We start from the raw sequence: 21,134 nt of genomic DNA, 5'->3' as shown, positions 1-21,134 counted from the left end.
AAAATTATTTGCAATACACTGTGTTCTATTTCAAGCCTGGCTTTCCTCCTATGACTTAGCCTTACTTGCAATACAACAAAATTCCAGCCTTTATGACAGAAGATTTTTTTTTGATCAATAGAAGTCAGCAGCCAAGGCATTTGTGGTTTTTCTCTGGAAAGCATTTGCAGCCACAGGCTCAAAGGAGGAAGAAAGGGAGAGGGATTAACTTTCTTCAATGAAGGTCAAAACATAATTTAAAAGTGAACCAAGAGAAGCAGCTGTGTCTGTCAGCCCAATCAAGATTACCAGCTGGAGAATTTACCAGCAATATGAAAACAATGTACACCAGATGTCAAACGATGCAACTGCGAGTAGGAAAACATCTCTGGGTATGGCACTGTATTGCTAGTGCTTATTACTAACCAGATTTCATATGACATACTAAAGACTTCAGCAGGCTACCACCAGCTAGGAACAAACATTTCCTCACAACCAGCTCTAGGAGCCATATTGTGTAAACAAAATCAGCTTTTATTTCTAATATAATTTAACATTTCACTTCTTTTAATGAGTATATTTCAGGATCAAAAATATAAAGAATGAAGCAGGTTTATGCATTCATGTTTGCTGCATGCTGGGACATCTGCAGCTGGGCTTGTTCTAGCTTCACTAACTTGAGTTTGAGAAACTAGATTCTTTTAAAATAAAAATCTAAAATAAACAAGAACTCAGTGACACCGCATTTCAGTTGATTATCCAAGGAAATAAGCTGTACATGTGCCATAGAAAAGTGTGCACCATTGGCCGCTGTGTTAGCATCTCTGTAACCAGCTGCTTTTCCTCCTTCTCCCTCAGGTTATTGTCTACATTGTGAGCGAAGGGGTAGGATTCCCTTGCTCATGTACACTTACTCATGGTAGCTCTCATCGGTTCAGGTGGGCTTGTAATTGGCACAGCTCAGCTGTGCCTTCACTGCTGGTGCTGCTGGGACTACCCTGCTAATTATACTTGCGCTAGCTCAATGTGAGCTAGCAGGAGTGTGTGTACATGGCAGGGGAATCTCACCCCTGGGTCGTAGTGTAGACATAGCCTCTGTTGGTATCCTTGTCTTTGTTTCTCTCTACATACAGTACTTATTCCTCAGAGGAGCGCATCTACTCCCATGGTTTCAGATACCACATTTGTGATAATTACTTGTAAATCTACCTCAGACAGAAATACAGGACTGCACAGAAGGGAGAAATTGTCCTCCTTGACATCCCACTAATTAAACACAGCAAAAAGCAAACCTCTTTTTGAACCCTCTCCTCCCCCCCTTTAACACTGCTAAACTACACCCCTGATCACTCAGACTCACAGTTACTGGGGTCATCTCTCTAACTTTCTCCCAAAGGATCTGGGATCTCATCAAATCATCTCACCCCTCTAGCTGTAAAACTGATCCGCCCTCTCTCACCAAGTTCCTTCTCTAGTTTTGTTTCCACATCAATTTGTACTCACTCTCATGTTCAAATTCTACACAGCTCTGTTCCTGCCTGCATCTCACCTTCTTCTGCTTTCCTTTTCACACTGTATGCTTTGCCCACACTTCTCTCCAGAATGTCCCATTTGCCTCTCACTCACTCCAGTCTTCTCCCCAGCACCACCCCATGCCTGAAAACAGCTCGCCTCGTCCTCATCCATGGCACATCGCTCCTAGATGGCATATCCCTCTCTTTTGTTTCACTTTTCATCACTACACTCAACTATCATAGAATATCAGGGTTGGAAGGGACCTCAGGAGGTCATATAGTCCAACCCCCTGCTCAAAGCAGGACCAATCCCCAGACAGATTTTTACCCCAGTTCCCTAAATGGCCCCCTCAAGGATTGAACTCACAACCCTGGGTTTAGGAGGCCAATGCTCAAACCACTGAGCTATCCCTCCCCTATGTTCTCACAGTCTCATACCCAATTATGTAGGCAAAAACTAAATCTTACAATAAACATCCAAGAAACTGCCAAGCTGATCTGAATTCTTTATGATAAAGGATCCTATGAATAAACTTAGATTTTTTGTGTTATACCCTCTTCTCTCATTTCCAACCCATCACGGGGTATTTCAGTTTCTATATCAATTATCTGCCTAAGGGCTTGTCATCACTCAAAAACTGTAACATCTAACTACACCAGTATAGTTAAAATAGTACAATCCACCTAGGATTAACAGCTATTCCTGTAAGTGAACGGCAACAAGCTATACTGATATAAGGCACCTCTATAAACTGCACCCACACTAGCAGTTGTTTCAGTATAGCTACCTGTTTCCTTAAAAATATCACACCCCAATCAAAACAACTAAATCTGTATAAAACTGCTGTAGACGTTGCCTTTACATAACCTCTTCTGAGAAAGGTGTTATTTTCCCTATGCATCTGTGAGGCACCATGCACGCCTATGGAAACTATGAATAATGATCACCTTAAATGGTGAAAAGAGGAAATTCAATGCACTTGATGACTAGATACTCAACACTACGTACTAGATTACAGTCTAAAGTCTCATTCTGATTAGAATGCTTAAAAAAAACCAAAAACCAAACAGCATCCATTTACTTCACTTATCTAAAAGCAGAAGAGTTCCTATTCTGCTTCACTTTTCCTTTCAACATGTAGCAGTAAATTTCTTTTGATTCATGTTTTCAATCTATATTGCTAGGATCAAGATCGGAAAAACAGTTTAATTAAATGATAAGAGATTTATCATAATCTAAATAAGCAAGGCTTTAAAAATACAAGAATGTGAAGGGCATGCCCTTGTAAAAGTCAGAGTTGTTAGTAACCTCCTATGAAGGGAAGTAGGAAGGGTCTAAACATTATTTACACAAATCTAAAATATCAAATGAACACAGGGCACATCACCAATGAAAAGCACTATCAAAATGAGCAAGGGTGGCAAACTACCAGTGAGGTAGCTGATTTGAACACTCAAGTCCAAGCAGAATGCTAAAATATACACTGATTCATACAAATCGGTAGCTTTCTTTTTCATTAATTCATTATTACATCTTTTACTTGCAGACCTTTATAGAAGTCTGATCTTAAGGATGTTTTGTGTTAACAGTATTGGTCACTAGCCTGGCCAAGGAGCAGAAAGTGCTCCATCAGTGGCAAGGTTGCAGCTAATCGAGTAAACGGAATCTTATTTTACGTCACTTTTAAAATAATATTTCAACAGTGAGTTATTTACATGAATTCAAAATAAAATTGAAGTCATTGTAGAAGTTTTTAGGTCACAACCTATTACTTAGGGCTTACCTTGGCTTTGCCATCCTGTGCTGACATATATCCTACACACATGCTCTCTGTTGTATGACTCCACAAGAACTCCACTACAAGGAAAAATGTAACAAGTCACAAACAAATGCATTCATTTTAAGTGTGGAAAAACTTCACTTTTAACAAAACCAGAAATTAAAGGGACAACTCAAACCTAGCTTAAAGTTTAGGTTTGGTGCTTTTATAAAAATTTAACAAAATTATTTACAAGAAAAAAGTAATTCCAGTGGAAGTAAGAGTAAGCACTCCTTGTAGTAGTTGCAAATATACTGTAGCACTAATAACCAGAAATAAATGGCATATATAGTGAAAAGTAGCATGCATTTTTAAGTTGTATTTATTTATTTGTAAGGTAAGTAATTTTTTTTTTTTTTACAGTATGATTACTAAAACAGAGAATGTCTCTTTAAAATTAAAATTCAGACATATATAAAGCATATTACTGTGCTTTATTTTTTCTCCCTTGCTTAACAAAAATTTTCAACTGTTAAAATGATTTATTCTTAGTACTGGGTAATCCCTATTTACTGTGATAGACTTTTTTCTACTCAAATGTATAATTTTTGTGACAAAAATATCAAGTGTTTCTGCCAGCCAGAGCTCAGTTTCATAAAACTCTACTGTCTGTAATATATGTAGTATACTGAAGACTCTTTTAGATTACTTACCTGCTATCAAAGAATAATGTTTTAAAACAACTAAATCTTTCTCCAGTACAAAATAGAAATCAAATAGATACTCAGAACTCTTCACCTGTCTAACAAACTTTAAGTCTGGGTTCAGCAAAATGGCCTTTGGAACATTTACATTCACCCACTAATCCCGAAGAACACTTTTTAAAATCAGACAATTCTAGGAAAAACAGGTTTGAGAATTTTGAAGAAGATATTGCCAGAATCTGTGCAAGTCAAACAATAAGAGAAAAAGGAGTTCTATACTTAGATACGTCCTTCACACTGATTAATTAGTGAATTTGTCAAATATAGTAAGAAAACAGGATCACACAATTGGAGTGCACTGGTTCTCCCAGATCATTATTTTCCATAGACCAGGGGTCAGCAACCTACGGCACGCGAGCCGATTTTTAATGGCACGCAGCTGCCTGCCGGGGTCCCAGCTCCACTCAGCGCCCCCCCGCCCACCGCTCTCTCCTGCGGGGGCAGGAGGCAGAAGCTTGGTCCTGCCAGCAGCCAAGCTTCCCCCCCCCTTGCTTCTTCCCCCAGCGTGGTGCTTTCCTGCCCCTCCTCCTCTCCTTCCCTGCGCCAATCGGCTGATCGCCCTTGCCAGGAGGGGGGGGGGGAGGGGGAGCGGAGCTGCAGCATGCTCGCTGCTCCGGGGAGGAGGCAGAGAAGAGGTGGGGACGGGGCCCTGGGAGAAGAGGTGGGGGCGGGGCATATCCCCTCCAGTCCCCTGCTGTGAGCACCCCCATGAGCCGAGCACCCCAGCCCTCTGCCCTTACCCCTGCACCCTCTCACACACACCCAGCCCTCTGCCCTGACCCCTGCACCCCCTCACACACCTCCAGCCCCTGTTCTGACTCCTGCACCCCCCACACATACCCAGCCCCCCCCATGCCCTGACTCTTGCACCCCCCCACATACCCACCCCCACCCTGAGCACCAAACGGGAGTTCCTGCAAACACCCCCACACACACATTCCCACCTGCACCCCTGGTCTGGGGTCCCAGCTGCCGGCCCTGCTCAGCCCGCTGCCGGTCTGGGGTCCCGGCTGCCAGCCCCTTGCCAGCCGGGGTCCCGCTGATCCCACTCAGCCTGCTGCCGAACTAGGTGAACGGAACCCCAGGCCGGCAGCGGGCTGAGTGGGCCGGCGGCATAAGATCAGCATTTTAATTTAATTTTAAATTATGCTTCTTAAACATTTTGAAAACCTTGTTTACTTTACATACAACAATAGTTTAGTTATATAATATAGACGTATATAGAGAGACCTTCTAAAAAACGTTAAAATGTATTACCGGCATGCGAAACCTTAAGTTAAAGTGAATAAGTGAAGACTCAGCACACCACTTCTGAAAGGTTGCCGATCCCTGCCATAGACATTTCTAGTTTAAAAAAAATCTTGCAATTTGTTTATACTATTGCTGTCTGTGGCGTTTTCTAAATACACAAGTGACTGCAGTTAAAGAATCACCGTTTCTTTAAGGAAACTGAGTCACTGAATTTGAAAACAAGACTTAAACACTGGAAATTTTCAGCGATAGATGAGATAAGCAATTAGCTCCTTTTGGACAACTAATTTAATTTCATTTTCTAACTTTACTTTCCAAAGTGCAGAGAAAGACTAGACAGTATACACTTAGAATACAAAAGAATGAATGCTGATAACTGTTATAAATGAATGTGTGAAGTGTTATTAATTAAGTTTTAAGGATATTTTAGCCTTTATTGTCCACCACCTACGTTCTACATAATAGCTGTGAATTTTACTACTGAACCTTCACAGCTGAGTAGCTGCGTGTGTTCATGAGTCTCTTCAAGCTGCAGATAGTGCTAGTTTCTAGACGTGCTAGAATTAAAATCAAGATCTCAAATGTATGTAAATTCACTGCTCTGAACAGATTCCCTGGAATAGCACAGTTCATTAAAAACAAAAATGCTCAACCTACCTTGTATGTTTATTTCAGCTCTTTAAAAAAAAGACACAAAACCAATAGCTTATATGAATATCTAGCATGTGACATGTCATTTGTACAAAAATAATGTGTTGCCATCTTCAAGAATTGAGAGTGCATATAAAGCTCCAAAAGGGATCTACTATCTATGCTGATTTATATCTAACAATGTCGTCTGAATTATGCCGTTTAAAAATCTGATTCTATTTCAGAAATTCCCAAAACCCTTACCTCCACTGATTGAACTTTGAAAAATTACAATAGGAAAACATCTCTGGAGGAGCCTTTGACCTTGACTTGAGAAATTCAATTATATTCATTTTTCCCTATATAATTTTAAAGAATTTTTAAGAGGTGAGAGTACAAACCTTAATACTGCTCATTATCTCTTGAAACATATGCTTACAAAAGCAAGATGCATCAGTGCCATGTGATAGTATGACATTAAGATTTGTTTAAATTTTCAGAAAGCCAAAGCAATGATTTAGTATAGACAATGTGCTCATGACGTCAGTTAGGTAATCCTGCAGGTAATTAGATATGCAGAAGGGCAAAATAATCTTAATACAAATCTAAGGATACATTCTCAGCTTGTTACAAAGTGAGTTGCAGATATGAATCTCCATAAATTGCCACTAGAACACATGATAAGGGCATGGGGTCCAAGGAAAAAGCAAATATCATCACTGAATAATGATAGTGACAGCACTAAGATGTTTGAAAGGGAAGACTTGTCACTATTGTTAAATATTGTTCAGACACAAGTCATTAATCTTGCTACCAAATGTGTTAAGTGAAAGGTTAATTTAATTCACATACAATGTCACATGCTGTTCTTTCATGTCTCATCATGCTTACATTTTAGTTCTATTAACTCCTTCATGCAGACAGTGTTGATTTCTTGGCATACTTCCCATTACATGTCAGTAATGTCAAGTTCTTACAACAGCATATAATCCTATTGCTAATTCATCCATTTTTTGTGTTGTGAAGTGTAAATTGCACTTATGAGATCTTGCATATGTTCAGCAATACCCAATCTTGACTCAGGAATTACATATTTTAATAGTTTTGACTTTTTAATGGTTGAATAACAAGTGGCCTGATTATCAAAGGTGCTGACCCCATAGAGGTACAACTAATGTCACTGGGAGGGATGATCACAGTCTTTGGAAAAAATGGGGCTATAAGTACATTAAGATGTTACAAAGTAAGAAAAACACCTCCCATTGATTCTGTAGCAGTTTTTGAAGAATTGTTACAATATCAACGCTAAGAAACTATTATGTGCCAAAAAGACACTCCTCCCCCCAAAAAACCTCTCTATGTCCCTGTATGACTTATCACCCCACTGTTCCTTTACATCCAATGTAGTGTCAGAAGAACTATAAGGATATATGTCATAGATCTCTGGTTTCTTGGGACAGCAAGGTCTGGGAAATACGGTAAGGGCAGTGTGCTCCATTGTTAGAAGAGTGAGACCTCTTTGGCCAGTTGAAGAATGTCAAATTACAACAAATATCCTTGAGACAAGATGGGTGAGGTAACATCTTTTACTGGACCAACTTCTGTTGGTACCTTGTGGTCCCTTCTAATCCTCTGATTCTATGATTCTGCTGGTGAGAGAGAGAAGCTTTCAAACTACACAGAGCTCTTCACGTCTGGGAAAGGTACTAAGGCTATGTCCACACTAGAGAGCTTACAGTGGCACAGCTGTGCTACTGTAAGATCTCTCATGTAGCCATTCTATGATGATGGGGGAAGAGCTCTCCTGTCCCACCGACATAGCACTGTGAACACTACCACTTATGCCGGCGAAACTTACGTTGCTCAGGGTGTGTTCAAGGTGAAGTGGCCCATTAATACCCCAGTAGTCACAGGACAGAATGAGGAGGTTAGTGAGTTATGGATTGTTGTAACAATAAAGACACTGGATTTATGGTTTAAGACCAAGATTTTTAGTGTCTATCGAAGTTATGAATTTAAGCTACCAGGCTCGTCTTCTGAAAGCGTTGTGCAGGTTTCCTTGCCGCTATGTGCTAACTATTTATGCTAAAGTATCTGTTCGACCTTGTATTTAGTACCTTTGAGCCCTGGTCTACACTACAAAATTACTTTGGTATAACTATGTTGCTTGGGATGTGAATAATTCACACTCCTAAGTGACATAGTTATACCGACCTAAGCGCCGGGGTAGACAGCGCTATGTCAGAAGGAGAATAGCTACCGTCTCTCACAGAGGGTGGAATCATTAAGAGCTCTCTGCTCAGCTTAGAGCATCTTCACCAGAAGCGCTATAGTTGTGCTGCTGTAAATTTGTAGTGTAGACCTGCCCTCAGTACCTTTCCCAGACTTGAGGAAGAGGATGTAAGGATATTATTCAGGAGAAGTGGGAGGGAGGCCCAGACAGAAAGAAAAAGGTGGCTAGATATGAGGACTGGAAGGAGAATGAACAGAGGAGAGGAATAGTTAAAAAACAAACTGCTTATGTTTGCAACAGGAGGTTCCCGTACGAAACAAGTCAACTAGAGCTGTATTGTATAGATTTTGTTTTGCACTGCAAAAGCTTAGCTTTAAAATGCAATACTATAAATCTAATTTAAAAAACTCCCAAAGACTAGAATTAAGGGCTGAGGGGGAAATTACTGAGCTTGTAATTCAGCTTCTTTGAAAACAGAACTCTGGCAGGATCCTCAGATTTTTGGATTTTATGTTCTCTAGCTCAAGAAAGATGTTGGGGAGTTTTGTCTAAGAACTGGGTCTTCAGGGAACTGTTAGTGGCAACCCTACAACCAATGGTCGACAGCTGCCTAGGATTAACTGCCACCTTCAGAACCTTCCATTCAGTTCCTGTTTGAACAAGAAACAAAGGCTCCCCGGCAGAAATAAGCCAGTCACAAAATAAATTGAACAATTAGTGGCTCAAAATGAGAGAGATCAATAAATATGATTTAAAAAAATCACAAAACAATGTTGCCTTCTAAACACTAAAGGGAAGTGGGTGAAAACCCTGCCAGAATATCTTTAAGGACATGCCAGACCTGAAGAAGAGCTCTGTGTTGTTCAAAAGCTTGTCTCTTTCATCAACAGAAGTTGGTCCAATAAAAGGTATTACCTCACCCGCCTAATCCTCACGGAAAAAAGAATTAGAAATTAATGGAGATATCCCATCTCCTAGAACTGGAAGGGACCTTGAAAGGTCATCGAGTCCAGCCCCCTGCCTTCACTAGCAGGACCAAGTACTGATTTTGCCCCAGATCCCCAAGTGGCCCCCTCAAGGATTGAACTCACAACCCTGGGTTTAGTAGGCCAATGCTCAAACCACTGAGCTATCCCTCCCCCCAAGGTCAGTAATCCTCATTTCTCTGAAGATACCATTTGGACAAGATTCTCGGTCCTAGATATTAAGCAGTTTGAGGTATGTTCCAAAAGAAAGACAGCAGTATTGCTAGCAATATGAACTAGGCCAAAAACAACATATTAGAAGCACAGGTGGTAGTGATGGCTGTAGTTACGGTTGCCTAACTCTCCATCACAAATCCCATTTTCAGTTGCACAATGGTTGGCCAAACTCATCACTTGGGCTGAAGTTTTCCATGACAGGTTTCTACTTCAGGAGGATTTTTAGCTAAAATTGTTAGTTGTTTCACATAATGAGATTAGGGAAGAATAAAAAGTTTGCCTATGCTAAATTTGTACAAGCATTTAATTGAGAAGCTCTAGCACTTCCATGTTTTAGAGCAGGGACTTGAAATTTGGCAGGGTGAGGCCTTTGTGTCAGGAATATGCCTTTTGCCTGCCCTGTAAAAATCCACAGAAACCTGGCAAAGTAACAAGTCTTTATCAAACACCTTACAAACTGATTTTCAGAGGCTCATAAGAGTTTGGAAGCTAAATTCTCCAAAGATTCCAACTGCACTCAGCAAGCTCCAGCGCAGGGCTACAGGGGCTGAGCAGCACTTCCCTAGCATTACTCCTCCCAGCTGGAGGACCATGGTAGTGCTGGGCATGTGGAAGTAACAGGAGGGAGACTCCTGTGCTCCCAATGTCTCTCCTCCCCACACTAGGGCCCAGTAAGTGTGGAGAAGGAAGAGGAGGAAGCTGCCTGAGTGAAATGCAGGGGAGGGTGGGGGGTGAGGAGCAGAGGGGTCTATAACCACTAGTTAACACTTCCCTCCAGCACCTGAAATTCAACCCAGGATTTCCAAGTCTCAAGATTCCTCTCACATCAAATAGCTGTGAATCCCACTGATAACGGATACTAGTCATCCCCCTCTAGTAGCTGGCTCACTACCTCAAATGGCAGTGGTCCATGCTGGAGATCTAAAGATCCCCAACCTACTGATGACTCATGCAGTGGATGGGTGAGAAGGTTTCCACATGAATATCTATTTATTCATTTTTGCTTTGTTTAAATGCTCAGAAATTACATACAAAAAAACTACATTAAAACAGAATTAAGGTTGCAGAGTTAAGCACTCAAGAGTTAGGACATGCTAGAATTAAGGTTGCCCATGCAACCTTTATTATCTATTATTATTGGAGTACTTAGAAGCCTCAGTCATGGACCAGGCCCCCACCGTGCTAGGCACGACACAAACACAACGGAAACTGCCCGTTCTAAAGAGTTTAATTCTTGTTGTTATTAACAACATACTCACATTCTATCACAGCCAGAATTTTTATGTGATGCTGGGCAAGCCGCAAACCAAAATTTGTCACAGTTGGCCACTATTTGAGAATTCCTCAGTTTCTGGGTGCCCAATTTGAGACACATGAAATCAGATTTGCAAAACTGCAGAGCCTCATAACTGCAGCTGAATTCAGTAGGAACTGTGCCTTGAATATATAAAGTGTTAGAAAAATGCTAAGTATTACTAAAAATCAGGCCATAGGTGTCCCAAATTAGTGGATATTTTTTTCAATTATATTTGATTCCTCAGTGCCTTAATTCTCCATATGTAAAATGGGTATATAGATACACCTGCGCAGCTCACAGGGGTGGTTGTGAAGATAATTTTATTGCTATTTGTGAAGCACTGACACTATGCTGATGAGTGCCATAGCAGTGCCAGTCCCTTTCATATTCTTGGATGGAGATTATCTGGGTCCCTGATTTGGTCTCATTAAGCTGTCTGAGTTTGACTTACACCTCAGCTGTGATAATTTCGACTTCTCTATTCTCGATTCCATTAGCCACCCTGCCACTACCCCTAGGCTCCTTATTACCCTTATTAAAAATTGAGGCAAAGCATTCATTTAGGAGTTGGGCCATGCCTAGATTATCTTTAACCTCCAACCCATCTTCAATGCTTAGTGGCCCCACTTCTTCTTTCTTTGTTTTCTCTTTATTTATATGGCTAGAGAATCATTTACTATTGGTTATAGTTTCCTTTGCAACTTTAAACTCTTTGGCTTTTGGGAGTTCTCATTTCCCCCCTACATTTTCTAACCTCCAAGAGGTAGCTTACCTTGCTGATCCTTTCTATCTTCCATTCCTTGTAGGCTTTCTCTTAATAACCTGTTTGAGATGCTTGCTCATCCAGCTTGGTCTGCAACTCTTCCCTGCACATTTCCCCCCTTGTTTGTGATGCAGGCATCAGACAGCTTCTGTAGCCTTGATTTTAAGTAATTCCAAGCTTCCTCTACATTCAGATCCTTCAGTCCAGTCCACTTCCCTAACTAATTCCCTTAATTTTTTAAAGTTTGCCCTTTTGAAATCAAGGACCCTAGTTTTTTTGTTTCTCATCCCATTTAGTTTAAACTGAATTAGCTCATGATCACTCAAACCAAGCCTTTCCTCTACAACCAGTTCTTCTATGAGGCCCTCACTACTTACGAATACTAAATCTAAAAGGGAATCCCTTCTTGTTGGTTTGGTGCCTATTTGCTGAAGAAATCTGTCAGCTATCAAATCCAGGAATACCTGGGACCTACCATTATTAGTAGCATGTGTCCTCCAATCTATATGTGGGAAATTAAAGTCTCCAACAATCACACAATTCCCAGAAGTATTCATTTAATTTAAAATATGAAAGAGGTCGCTAACCATATGCAAATCAGATCCTGGAGGTCTATAGCAGACCCCAAGTGCTATCCCAGTGGAGCCTTTATCATCTTCCCCTCCTCCCACCAAGTGATTTTAACCTCAACAGATTCTGGGGTTGTTTTTTTTTTCCATTCCATCACTTCTGATTTCCTTACAGTCTAACTCAACATTGATATACAAATTCCTAGCTTCTGGTTTATATTCATTACTATCAATTTCCCATTTCTTCCATATAAGCTGCCTTCACTTCTCCTCTAAGCCACTATGTGTTTTTTAAAGCAGCATGGATTTCTCTCAATTGTGGCTTTTGGGGCATCTAGTAAAATGTTCTTAAACAATTCACATTTTTCAGTTTAAATTCTTCCTTCCATCTGATCTGGCTCAATTGTTTTAAGCATTGTGAAACTAGCCCTTTCAAAGCATCAAGTATATATATTTCTGGTTTGGACTTTATTCTGTTCACACCTACCAAATGGGATAAAGTCATGATCACATCTACATAAACTACCACTAATTTTTAGTTCGGTGATCAATTCCTCTGTCAAGACAAGGTCTAAATAAAGACTTCCCCCATACTGGATGCAACACTTTGTTAGGAAATTGTTATTTCTAGTACTTAGAAATTCTAAGGCTGTTTTAGGACTGTCAGCACGAGACCTCTAGCATATGTTATTCAGATTGAAGTCTTCCTCACCCCTATGATCACTAACCTTCCCCCTATCATAGATTATAGATAGGTGCTTTAGGAGCTGGTCATGCTATCCAGTAGTGTGATTTCATGCTCTGTAGCAGACACCAACTAATACCCTAGCTTGTACGTTATCTGTTAGGACACTGATCCATAAGCATTCCAGACATTTTCTTCCACACTGTCAGTGACTTGGAAACAGGCTGTCGTTTTTGATAACCCTCCCCTTTTGCTCATTCAATCCTTCCTAAATAGGTTAGGACCATTGATTTTAACATTCCAATCATGGGAATCATCCCACCAGGTTGCAGTAATACCAACTAAGTCAAATTTTTGCTCATAAATAAGCAATTGCAATTCCTCTGGTTTGTTACCCAGGCCTCTAGCATTGGTGTGTAGGCAATTAAAGATTTTCTTCTCTTCACATCTTTTGGGTGTTTTGATTAATTTTGTTCTCAACCTATTGATTTTGTGCTGAGTGCATGTTTGTTCCCTTTTGTTATTGTGTTACTCCTTCCTGACTACTCTTGGAACAAAGAACATGTGTTACAAGATGGGGTACGGTATTCTAGATGTATTGAAACAAAGAGACTTTGAGATCACGGAAAATAACCAATAGACTCTCACCTCCCTAGGCTAAAGTAATCATTGGATGTATAAACAGGTGACTATGAATAAGAGTGGAGAGGTGATGTTACTTCCGCATACAGCTTTAGCAAAACAGTTACCAGAATATTGTGTCCACTTCTGGCAAACCCACTTCAAAAAAGAGGTTGAAAAATCAGAACGGTTTCAGAAGAGAGCTACAATAATTTCAGGCCTTGAAAACACATCTTATAGTACAAGGCTGAAGCTCAATGTATTTCGTTTACCCAAGAGAAGATTGAACGGAGCCTACGTAGAGAAGATATTTATAGCAGAAAATGGTATAACGAGATCCAACGGTTAGAAGTTTAAAACAGACAAATTCAGACTGGCTATGTCTACATTATATACTAGGAGTGTGATTTCCAGCTCACATACACATACTTAATGATAGCTCTCATCTGAGCTAGCATGCTAAAAATAGTAGCATCGCCATGGTAGCACAGTCAGGAGCAGTGGTGGCACAGGCTAGCCACACCAAGTACAAACCAGCTTGAACCCCATGGGTACCAACTAAGGGCTTGTACCATCACTGCCACTGAGCATGCAGCTGCTGCCTTTGTCACCGTGGCTACGCTACTATATTTTTAGCATGCTAGCTCAGATGAGAGCGAGTTGAGTATGAGTACGCAAGCAGGGAATCACACTCCTAGCTTGTAGTATAGATGTAGCTTTGAAATTAGCTCAGTCAGAGTTACAGGCTTGATTCAGAAATTGGGTGAGGGTCTATAGCCCGTATTAATGCAGAAGGTCATACTACATGATCAGAACAGTCCCCCTTGTCACTAATTTCCATGAAAACCTCTACTAATTGAATTAACTCTACTAACTGCCCACTACTGCTGCCAGAAACTAAGAGTTATCTTTGGGCCAGCCACTAAAACGGAACAATAATGAAACCGTGGTTACATATGTAGGAATAGCTCTTTTTACAGACAATATACCTAGATATACATTTGGCAGGTTCTTTCTAAGAGGTAATGTGTGACTGGTTATCGCTCTGATTCTCAAGCTGCTCCAGCTCCAACATAGAGTTATATTAACCCGCATGCAGCTCTAAATTATGGACAACTAGCTATGATAGCTAAGGGACCATACACTAACTGTCTATTGACACAGAATGAGCAGAAATCTGCTGCCCCGCCTTCTCCCATTTCCCCTTTCATGGCTTCTACACTGGGGTGCAGAGGGAAAGTGCTGGTGTAGAAGCCAGGATCACTAACACAAAGTTACCTTCTGATGAAGGAATTATCAACTTGGTAGCTGTAGCCAGATTCCACCCCTTTTGCAATGCTCAGGCAGCACAAAGGGGCTGGAACAGGAGTGGGAGATTTGGTCTCTGGGTTCTATTCCCACATCTGCCACAAGTGACCATGAATCATTCTGTAAAATGGTGGGACGTGTCTTCCTTCCAGAGTAGCAATGAAGCTGCAAGGGTTGCAATGTGCACAGATTTTATTACCAATCAGCAGAAGAGGCAAGACAAACATATGCTCTTCTGGTTCCCAGACCAGTGCAAATTTTCCTAGTGCAAAGAGTATTTTGATGGGAGAAATACAGTAGTAGCAGGAAGAAGAGAATGACTCATTTTGTCTGTGTGACATCTGTTTGGAGGCAAAGCAGGGGGGAAGTCCACAGCGTAGACTGAATAATTAGGCATTTCAGGAGCAAACATGTCAAATCCTACTGTGCACATGCAAATGTCAGTGCTGTGGCTTATCTGGATGGATTTCATGGGGGCAGCAAAAGGAATTTCTGACCCTAGGAGTCTGGTGACCCTGCCAAATTTCAAGTCCATGTTCCAAACCATCATACACATTTTGGTCTCTGAGAAAAAAGAGGTAAACATTCGTACAGAGCACATTTTGGCATGCAATGCACTGAGCAGCTTTAACAGCAGGATGTATGTGCATGCGTCTTTCTTGACCAGAAATGTGATGCTCTATATTGGGAGAAAGTGTTTTAAAAATATTTTAAAAAAAGAATCCAAGCAACTAAAATGAAAATATTACTACTATTATCTACACTCTTACTAAAAAGGACTCTGGCTCCATAGACCAATACGGATCACATTTAAGTTCACAAATGGCAATTTAAGAGGCATGGTCTCACCCATACTTTTCAAAAACAAAAAATATTTACAACTTCCACTCTGTCCCTCCCCCAGAGCATTCCTGTATTTCAATGACAAATGCTTCTCTTTTATGCCAAATATCCCTATTTATGGCTTTCAATTGGTGGTAGTACACATGATTTTTATTCCAGTCCTTGCTTGGTTTGTGAGTTTAGCACCTCCTGTTCACAATAAAACTATACAAAAATCTTCTTACCTAGTAGAGTCTGCTTTTCTTGTAAAGAGTCAGGCTCTGCAGAACACCTGCAAGATCGAAGAACTATCACTCCACCGAGTACACCATCTTCATTGGCTAGGAAAGGTGAACCTAGGGTAGAAGTGGGAGGTAGGGAAAGAGTTGTTACTTGCAAAAGGATGTTTTTTTAAATTTGCCTACCCCGCCCCCTTTAAACTTGTCACCTAGAGTGGAAGAGCCAAGTCATGATAATACTTCTAAATTTCATTTCTCTATTGAGAATTGCCATTATTTCTGATGGGTAAATGTTGTACTCACTTGATGGGTCAGGAAGACCTAGACTCCCACATTGTCTACGTGGTAAAAGTAACATTGAGAAATGCCAAGGCAGGTTTAGCACGAAGGGTTGAATATTCATTATTTTCTTCAGAATGGAAATACAACCAAATTAAAGGATAAGAACATATATAAAAACACCTACAAGCTTTGATCAGCTCTTCAAGGTCGTTTAGTATCCTCTTGCTTGGCTATCTGGTGCACAACTGCAAAGCTTTGATTTACTATCTCAGAATATATTTCAAACAAATACACCTCTACCCCGATATAACGTGACCCAATATAACACAAATTCGGATATAACGCGGTAAAGCAGTGCTCCGTGGGGGCTGGGGGAGGGGAGGCTGCGCACTCCGGCGGATCAAAGCAAGTTCAATATAATACTGTTTCACCTATAATGCGGTAAGATTTTTTGGTTCCCGAGGACAGAGTTATATCTGGGTAGAGATATAATAAGATACAGCGTTTAACACAAATATTTCTAGTAATGAAATTCTGTGGGTGACTTGAATATTTCAATTTCAGTGGAAGTTGCAGGTGCTCAGACCTGGTCTACACTACAAGTTTAGGTCGAATTTAGCAGCGTTAAATCGAATTAAGCCTGGACACATCCACATGACGATGCCCTTTTTTTTTTTCCAACTTAAAGGGCCCTTTAAACCGATTTCTGTACTCCACCTCCGACGAGGGGATTAGCGCTGAAATCGGCCTTTCCGGGTCGGATTTGGGGTAGTGTGGACGGAATTCGACGGTATTGGCCTCCGGGAGCTATCCCAGAGTGCTTCATTGTGACCGCTCTGGACAGCGCTCTCAACTCAGATGCACTGGCCAGGTAGACAGGAAAAGGCCCGCAAAATTTTGAATTTCATTTCCTGTTTGCCCAGCGTGGACAGCACAGGTGACCGCAGAGCTCATCAGTACAGATAACCATGATGGAGTCCCAGGATCGCAAAAGAGCTCCAGCATGGACCGAACGGGAGGTACGGGATCTGCTCGCCATATGCGGAGACGAATCAGTGCTAGCTGAACTCCGTTGCAGTAAACGAAATGCCAAAACATTAGAAAAAGTCTCAAAGGGCATGAAGAACAAAGGCCATAACAGGGACGCACAGCAGTGCCACGTGAAAATGAAGGAGCTAAGGCAAGCCTACCACAAAACCAGAGAGGCAAACGGAAGGTCCGGGGCAGAGCCGCAGACATGCCGCTTCTACAGTGAGCTGCATGCCATGCTAGGGGGTGCAGCCACCACTACCCCAACCCTGTGCTTTGACTCCATCAATGGAGAATCACGCAACACGGAAGCGGTTTTGGGGGACGAGGAAGATGATGATGAAGACAATGAAGATAGCTCCCAGCAAGGAAGCGGAGAAACCGGTTTCTCCAACAGCCAGGATACGTTTTTCACCCTGGACCTGGAAGCAGTAACCCCCGAACCCACCCAAGGCGCGCTCCCAGACCCTGAGGGCGCACAAGGCACCTCTGGTGAGTGTACCTTTGTAAATATTACACATGGTTTAAAAGCAAGCGTGTTTAATGATTAATAATTAATTTGCCCTGGCATTCGCGGCCACTGCAGCTACTGGAAAAGTCTGTTAACGTGTATGGGGATGGAGCGGAAATCCTCCAGGGACATCTCCAGAAAGCTCTCCTTGATATACTCCCAAAGCCTTTGCAAAAGGTTTCTGGGGAGGGCTGCCTTATTCCGTCCGCCATGGTAGGACACTTTACCACGCCAGGCCAGTAGCACGTAGTCTGGAATCATTGCATAACAAAGCATGGCAGCGTATGGTCCCGGTATTTGCTGGCATGCAGACAACATCCATTCCTTCTCTCTCTTTGTTATCCTCAGGAGAGTGATATCATTCACGGTCACCTGGTTGAAATGGGGTGATTTTATTAAGGGGACATTCAGAGGTGCCCGTTCCTGCTTGGCTGAACAGAAATATTCCCCGCTGTTAGCCACACGGTGGGGGGGGAGGGGTGAAGTGATCATCCCAGAGAATTGTGTGTGTGTGTGTGGGGGGAGTTAGTTGGGTTTGTGCTGCATGTTAACTCGGAAACCGCAGCCACTCCTTTTACATTGCAAACCCATTTTAAATGGCCAACCCAACGGCCGCTTGGTGTGGGAAATGAGGGCGCTGCTGTTTGAAACCATTCCCACATGTTATGAAGGTTAAATAAGCCAAAAGACTGTGGCTTACCATGGCTGCCTGCAAGCTGAATTCTGTTGCCTGGCACTGCATGAGTGATCTCTCACACCAAACTGGCAGGCCCTCAATATAAGAGGAAAAATGCGACCTTGTAACGAAAGCACATGTGCTGTGTAATGTGAACAGCAAAATTTAACGTGAAAGAGTGTACCCACTGTTCTCTATGTGTCTTTTTAACCACCTCTCCCTTTTCCTCCACCAGCTGCAAATGTTTCTCCTTCACAGAGGCTAGTGAAGATTAGAAGGAGAAAAAGGCGCACTTGGGATGATATGTTCTCGGAGCTCCAGATGTCCTCCCACGCTGACAGAGCACAGCAGAATGCGTGGAGGCAGACAATGTCAGAGTGTAGAAAAGCACAATATGAACGAGAGGAGAGATGGCGGGCTGAATCGCGGACTGAAGAGAGCAAGTGGCGGGCTGAAGAGGATAGATGGCGTCAGCTTGCTGACAGAAGGCAAGAGTCGATGCTCCGGCTGCTGGAGCATCAAACTGATATGCTCCAGCGTATGGTTGAGCTGCAGGAAAGGCAGCAGGAGCAGAGACCGCCGCTGCAGCCCCTGTGTAACCAACAGCCCTCCTCCCCAAGTTCCATAGCCTCCTCACCCAGACGCCCAAGAACGCGGTGGGGGGGGCCTCCGGCCAACCAGCCACTCCACCCCAGAGGATTGCCCAAGCAACAGAAGGCTGGCCTTCAATAAGTGTTAAAGTTTTAAAGTGCAGTGTGTCCTTGTCCTTCCCTCCTCCCTCACCCCACCCGGCGCTTCCCTCCTCCCCCACCACTCCCGGGCTACCTTGGCAGTTATCCCCCTATTTGTGTGATGAATCAATAAAGAACGCATGAATGTGAAGTAACAATGACTTTATTGCCTCTGCAAGCGGTGATTGAAGGGGGGAGGGGAGGGTGGTTAGCTTACAGGGAAGTAGAGTGAACCGGGGGGGGGTTCATCAAGGAGAAAGAAACAGAAGTTTCACACCGTAGCCTGGCCAGTCACAAAACTGGTTTTCAAAGCTTCTCTGATGCGCACTGCGCCCTGCTGTACTCTAACCGCCCTGGTGTCTGGCTGCACGTAATCAGCGGCCAGGCGATGTGCCTCAGCCTCCCACCCTGAAATAAATGTTTCCCCCTTACTCTCACAGATATTGTGGAGCGCACAGCAAGCAGTAATAACAGTGGGAATATTGGTTTCGCTGAGGTCTATCCGAGTCAGTAAACTGCGCCAGCACACTTTTAAACGTCCAAATGCACATTCTACCACCATTCTGCACTTGCTCAGCCTATAGTTGAACAGGTCCTGACTACTGTCCAGGCTGCCTGTGTACGGCTTCATGAGCCATGGCATTAAGGGGTAGGCTGGATCCCCAAGGATAACTATAGGCATTTCAACATCCCCAACGGTTATTTTCTGGTCGGGGAAGAAAGTCCCTTCCTGCAGCTTTTGAAACAGACCAGAGTTCCTGAAGACACGAGCATCATGTACCTTTCCCGGCCATCCGACATTGATGTTAGTGAAACGTCCCTTGTGGTCCACCAGTGCTTCCAGCAGCATTGAAAAGTACCCTTTTCGGTTTATGTACTCGCTGGCTTGGTGCTCCAGTGCCAAGATAGGGATATGGGTTCCGTCTATCGCCCCACCACAGTTAGGGAATCCCATTGCAGCAAAGCCATCCACTATGACCTGAACGTTTCCCAGAATCACTACCCTTGATACCAGCAGGTCTTTGATTGCGTTGGCTACTTGGATCACAGCAGCCCCCACAGTACATTTGCCCACTCCAAATTGATTCTCGACTGACCGGTAGCTGTCTGGCGTTGCAAGCTTCCACAGGGCTATCGCCACTCGCTTCTCAACTGTGAGGGCTGCTCTCATCTTGGTATTCTGGCGCTTCAGGGCAGGGGAAAGCAACTCACAAAGTTCCATGAAAGTGCCCTTACGCATGCGAAAGTTTCGCAGCCACTGGGAATCGTCCCACACCTGCAACACGATGCGGTCCCACCAGTCTGTGCTTGTTTCCTGGGCCCAGAATCGGTGTTCCACGGCATGAACCTGCCCCATTAACACCATGATTTGCACAGTGCTGGGGCCCGTATTTTGTGAGAGGTCTATGTCCATGTCTATTTCCATGTCGCCTCCTCGCCTGGTTTTGCCTTGGCAGGTTCTGGCTCTGCATATACTCCAGGATAAAGCGCGTGGTGTTCATAGTGCTCATAATTGCCGCGGTGATCTGAGCGAGCTCCATGATCCCAGTGCTATGGCGTCTGGGCTCAAAAAAGCCGCGAAACTATTGTCTGACGGAGGGAGGGAGGGGCGACTGACGACATGGCTTACAGGGAATTAAAATCAACTAAGGTAGCTGTGCATCAGGGAGAAACACACACTGTCACACAGAATGGCCCCCCCAAAGATTGAACTCAAAACCCTGGGTTTAGCAGGCCGTTGATTTCATGGAGGGAGGGGGAAGCAAATGAATACAGAACAAATCTGGTCCATCTATCTTTTACATCTTAGGCTGGCAGCAGATGGTGCAGCATGACTGATAGCCATCAGCATCGTCTGGGTGCTTGGCAGAAGATGCTGCATTACGATTGCTAGCCAACATCGTCAAGACGGTGCAATAGGACTGCCGGCAGGACTGAGTCTCCAGGAGACAAAACATGTCTGCCCAGGCACCTCTGGCCGAACTCACTGAGGAGTACGACGACGACGGATACCAATCGTAATACACGATCTGCTGCCAAAAGGCAAGGAGCTGCTGCTGTATAGCAATGCAGTCCCACGTCTGCCAGCACCCAGTATGCCGATGACGGCTACCAGTCATACTGCACCATCTACTGCCAAAAGGCAATTAGCTGCTGCTGTGTAGCAATGCAGTCCCACGTCTGCCAGCACCCAGATGACATATGGTGATGGTAAGCTGAGCTGAGCGGGCTCCAAGCTTGCCGTGGTATGTCGTCTGCACAGGTAAC

The 21,134-nt window shown here is 43.1% G+C and overlaps 1 protein-coding gene across 1 annotated transcript in view; it reads right to left on the bottom strand.

Moving 5' to 3' along the window:
• TASP1 (taspase 1) overlaps window positions 1–21,134 on the bottom strand; it is a 172,082-nt gene that overhangs the window by 22,063 nt on the left and 128,885 nt on the right. The window contains exons 12-13 of the mRNA XM_065401129.1: window positions 15,644–15,754; window positions 3,278–3,351 (exon numbers count right to left, since the gene is read on the bottom strand). Of these exons, the coding sequence (XP_065257201.1) occupies window positions 3,278–3,351; window positions 15,644–15,754 (185 nt within the window). The remainder of the gene's footprint in view (window positions 1–3,277; window positions 3,352–15,643; window positions 15,755–21,134) is intronic.

The sequence above is a fragment of the Emys orbicularis genome, chromosome 3 (assembly GCF_028017835.1).
Source record: "Emys orbicularis isolate rEmyOrb1 chromosome 3, rEmyOrb1.hap1, whole genome shotgun sequence".
In the NCBI taxonomy this organism is placed as follows: Eukaryota; Metazoa; Chordata; order Testudines; family Emydidae; genus Emys; species Emys orbicularis.
This window is presented reverse-complemented; position numbering and strand designations above follow the sequence as displayed.